This window comes from Trichechus manatus, unplaced genomic scaffold (genome assembly GCF_000243295.1).
Source record: "Trichechus manatus latirostris isolate Lorelei unplaced genomic scaffold, TriManLat1.0 scaffold00090, whole genome shotgun sequence".
Lineage (NCBI taxonomy): Eukaryota > Metazoa > Chordata > Mammalia > Sirenia > Trichechidae > Trichechus > Trichechus manatus.
In genome coordinates, this window is record NW_004444026.1 from 3,589,725 (window position 1) to 3,594,806 (window position 5,082).

General features: G+C 35.0%; 1 protein-coding gene across 8 annotated transcripts in view; it reads right to left on the reverse strand.

The window, feature by feature from the left end:
• Nucleotides 1-517: 517 nt before the first annotated feature.
• The window catches only part of RNF170 (ring finger protein 170), a 30,023-nt gene continuing 25,458 nt past the window's right edge, over nt 518-5,082 (reverse strand). For 5 of the 8 annotated variants that reach the window (XM_023736653.1, XM_004382092.3, XM_023736655.1 and 2 more), the window contains one exon: nt 3,662-4,376. In XM_023736653.1, the coding sequence (XP_023592421.1) occupies nt 4,107-4,376 (270 nt within the window). In that variant the 3' untranslated portion in view covers nt 3,662-4,106. Of the gene's footprint in view, nt 4,377-5,082 lie in introns of all 8 variants that reach the window. The other 3 variants (XM_023736658.1, XM_023736656.1, XM_023736657.1) reach the window with 1 other exon arrangement.

The following is a 5,082-nucleotide window of genomic DNA, read 5'->3' on the forward strand; positions in this document are numbered from 1 at the left end:
AAGAGCTAGTTCATTTACTAATAGAGCACTTTTTAAAGAAAACAACATTTAACCTTGACCTTAAAAGGGTAAGTTTTGTCACAACTGTTATAGAAGGGTAAGCACTACCTTGTCTGATAAATAGGAAAAATAAGCCACTTGTTCTTCTACTCAGTTATGCTTTTTCTATAAACTAATTTTTATTTAAAAAAAACAAAAAACTAGCATTGAGGCTCTCAGGGCCTCATTTTCCTCATCTGTAAAAGTGAGGCTGTAGAACTAAGTCAGGAATTCTTAATTTGGAATCCATGGATGGTCAGATCTTTTGAATCATCTGAAAATGAAAGCAAAAGTATACATGCATTTTACTGGCTGATGTCCATAGATTTCATCTGATTTTCACAGAGGAAGAACCACAAAAGCTAGCCAATCTGTAAGGTCCCTTACAGCTCTGACATTCTAGGATCAGTGAAACAAAGATAAGGCTAATTTTCATGTAGATATAAATTACAGATTTTCTCTAAGACTGATTAGAATAAGGGTAACTGTTTTGATCTGAATAGCGGTTAACTAAACTTTTTTTAATTTGTGTTTTTAAACAAGTTGAAATATACACTGTTAGACATCAGGGATTTTTAAAACACTTTCAACTCTTAATCCTTTCCTCCGTCACATATTACATTCCCTTTGAAAGGTCTACAGCTGAGATCACAAGCTAAATACCACTAGTGTGAAAGGGAGACTAAGGCCAGTGCCGGCAAGGACAGCGGTCCGAACATGCTCCGTGTCGTCCAATAGACGTTTACTCCTCTCACGTACCATTCTGGGACTTTGGACAAGTCAGAGGATGCAATGGATGAGGATGACAGTGATAAAAGATGAAGTTTATTTTAGAATCCTAATTGATGGCACCTCATATCTGACAGCAACAAAATCTAAATGATTGTCTTTATCTTTGTAACAGCATTGCCTCCTCTTAACAGCGCTGAAAGAGTATCGACCCGGTCCTAAGAGATTCTAAGTTCTAGGGCCTTTTCTATCTCTTAAAATTTAAAGTATCTAAGGAAAATGAATAAGAAATGTGATGAGATACTGGATATCCATTAGTGGAAAAGAATGTCCTTTCAGGAGTTCTGAATTATAAAGGAAATAATATCAAAGAAACAGGAAAATAACACCTATTTTTTAAAATTTTACATATAGTAGTACTTTTATTCAAAAGAATAAACTGTTTGACAAACTCTTAAATCACAAAGTTTGAACCAAACCGCCAATTCTCTACAACAACTCTGTGAGGTAGGTATCTGCACAGCCACAAGGGATCAACACAAGTCCTTTCTTCCCTTGTTCCACTCAAAAGCTGAGAATTGCAGTCGTTGAAACCACAGCTCTCGTGGGCAGTTAGAACAACTGTTTCTCTTGCCTTGTTCCCCACAGAGCCGCCCAATTTATTGTCTGCTCCTGGGGTTGGACCATCTGCTTTTGCATCAGTTACAATATTGTTTTACAAAAATCCAAATTAACATTACTTTGATTTCTATGATCTTACTGTAAATCACAGAAGTATTACTATGATATTTAAAATACTGACTGACTCTACTTGCTTTAAATACTCTCAGATCCCCTCTGCCTTTATTACCAGTGATGAATGAAGATGACATAATTAATAGTTCTAAAATTCTGAGATGTCAGCATGTTCCCTTTTCAGTTTCATAGGATTTCAGATCATAGTGTTTCTGTACGTTAAAAAGCTGGGTATGATACACCTCTACCAGGAAAGTCTTAGAAGAAATTTTAAAATATTACAGTAAAATTATCGTACCCAGAAATGTGACACTTGGAGCAGAACACATGCACAGAAAATAAAATCATTTCAAAACATGACATTGCTATAGCCCTGTACCAAATTTATAGTTGGTATGAAATGCGTTTCTACACTGGTAAATGGTTGTGCCACAACTCCCACTCATTTGCTTTCAAGTTGGTTAACTGCAGACGTACTCCTTCTCTATGAAGTGTGCCACCCAATTAGACGTTTGATTTGGAAGCACAGAATTGGGATTCATGAGGTCTGGATGTGTTATCTTAGACCTTTTCCTCTCTTAGTCAGAAACACCTAAGCCCAATGAAGGACTAATGCATTTTGAAACACTTCCAGAGGACCCCCCACCCAGTTCCTCTCCTGCTTCCCACTTCATAATAACTTTCACTATCAGAAAATTCTATCTAAACAACCTATGCAGGAATCCTACTAAAAGTCTAATCCTAGTACAATCACTTATTTGTTGCGTGGCTTCAGGCAAAACACTTTCATCTGTAAAATGAGGATTTCATCTATGAAAAGGAAGGTGATGCGCTGCCTTCCCCATGAAACTGGCCTAAGAATAAAATGAAAAATATGTGAGAAACTGCTTTAATTATAATGTACTAAGTTTAAGTATTGTTTTTCTCTATAACAAGCAACAGCTTTGTCATAGGCCCAAGTTAGAAAACACTGTTACTGGTATTTCATCCAGAAATCTCATTAGCTGATGGCTAATCAGATTAATTTTAGAAAATCTGATAGATTTTTCTCTCATCTCACTATCTACACATAGTGAGGCTCACGAATTAATGGGTAGTATTAGTATCAGTGACTGCAGATGGTAAGGCACACACTGATTTACACTGGGCTGTCCTAAATTCACTAATGAACAATGGCAGATGAAGTGAATGAGGACTGTATGATACCTGTGGTATTTATCTTCCTCAAACTGAAAACTGCAGAAGAGAGCATTAGATACTTATGCCATAACCTTCAGAAAAAAACAAGATAACTTTCCTATCCAATCACATCAGATATATTTTGCTCATTCTGCACAATGTTTTTTAGACGTAATCAATCTGGGCTATATGCTGCCATCTATAGACAGTATTATGTTTTTTGACTGAATAGAAAACCAATCAAATCTGTCCATTCTGTTACTAAAGTTGGAGCCCTGGTGATGCAGTGGTTAAGAGCTTGGCCCCTAACCAAAAGGTCAGCAGTTCAAATCCACCAACCGCTCCTTGGAAATCCTATGGGGCATTTATACTCTGTCCTATAGGGTCACCGTGAGTCAGAATCAGCTTGATGGCAATAGGTTTGGTTTTTTTTTTGGTTGCTAAAGTTAAGCCAGTAATTTCAAGTCAAATTTAAATAGTGTTCCTACTACCCCCCGAAGGGCTTTGATGCTCACAACCATGAAGATCCACTTTCCTCAGAAATGCACCGGACTACTATGTGTTTGTAGTATCATCCTTCCTTTTCATAGAGGAAATCCCCATATTATAGGTGAAAGTTTTTTTGCCTGAAGCCATGCAACAAATAAATGACTGAACTGAGATTAGACTCCTAGTAGTATCCTCTTTACAAGTTACTTTTATATGCTAATCCTGTGAAAGGACAAAACTCTTGTTTAAATGTCACAACTGTGAACATAAAGTGTGCTGACTGGAGATAAATGTTTTTCATCTTGTTAAATTCTCCTATTGATTAAAACTTGTTCTGTAAACCAGAATATGAAATCAAATTATGAAGCTCAAGTTTCTTCCTTCAGTTTCAGCTGATAACAAAGAATCATGCCAGCATAGAAATGTAGAACTGCTCCAAATGCACAAAACTTGGCTAATTCTATAGGAAATACTGACGTTACCCCAATATTATACAATATTTTATTGTAACAAAAATATTTGGATGAGTTTCACAGCTATGTATTATAAAGATATCCACTGAGGAGGATATACTGGATAAACTACATTTAACAGTATCTTACTATACATCCAATTAATCTGAGTTCTGGGAAATAGTTTTCATTTTATATCAAAAAGACATAAAACCATCCCTTTTTATATAGTTCCGTATTTCTTCCAGAGACTTTACAGACAACACAGAATCAAGATCATTATAATTCTAAACTTAATATCAGAACCTACAACATGTTAAAATTCCAGTTATATATTGCTAAGCATTTGTCAAATGATAATCAAATGTTTATCACACTGTGGTTTTAAGCTTGTAAGATAGTATTCGAATGCTTGATAATGCCATAGATCCTTTTGTTTGAATTTATACACTGGTTCAAATATTCTAGTAACCTCTTTTTTTTTCATCTATTTAGCCTCTGTGTTATCACTTCTCGATACATAATAGAGATGTAAATAAGCAACAAAAAGATGACAAAGAAATCATCTAGAAAACCTAGGATTCCAAACAAGGCTTCAGGTACAAAATCTAGAGGTGATATAAGATAGAAAAAAGCTCCCATTAAACAAAGTATTATCCTGATGCGGAACATCCAGAAAAGGCCCCCGACTGAAAACATTTCCCTGAATGCGTGCCGCAGTAAAGTGGGTAGATCCATAATTCTTTCCATAATCTGGTAAGGGGAGAAACAAATATCATGATTTGGTATCTTATGTGTAAGATTTCAAAATAATGTAATTTTTTTTTTTTTTCTTTACTCATTCCTGAACCAATCCTGAATTCTCTAGGTGGATCAACTAATTGCAGGTTGATGGAGTTCTCATATTACTCTTAAAGTATACCTAAAAAGGAGATCTATAAGAACTCCAGCTCCATGTGAAAGGAAGAATAATGGATTTTAAGAACAGAACAGAAGTAACCTCTTGGTTTTTAAGTATCCATTAAGGTTCAGATATCAAAAGCAATTTTTTTATTCTTTCAAGTTTTGCAGAAGTCAACACAATCCTTTAAAAAAGTGTTGCTTCTCATTCTCTCATTCTCTCCAGTTCACTGTACCTAACTGTTAGCACTAATAGGCTCAAGTTAGTTTCTAATTTGAGAAGTTTTGGTCCTGGGCAAGACTTATACAAGAATCTCCACCTCAGAAGTCTTGGTCTTAGTGTCAAACTCTACTCTTTATATGGTACTCCATGGCTGTTCCCATACTTTTTTAGTAAATAATACAATAAAGGGTATATAATAAAGTAAATAAAACAAAAAAGTAAATAACACTTCCTTATACTGTATTATTTAGAGTAAATAATATAATACAATAATACTTTATTGTATTCTTTAGAGTAAATAATATAAGAAAGTATTATTTACTCCAAGCAGGAGTT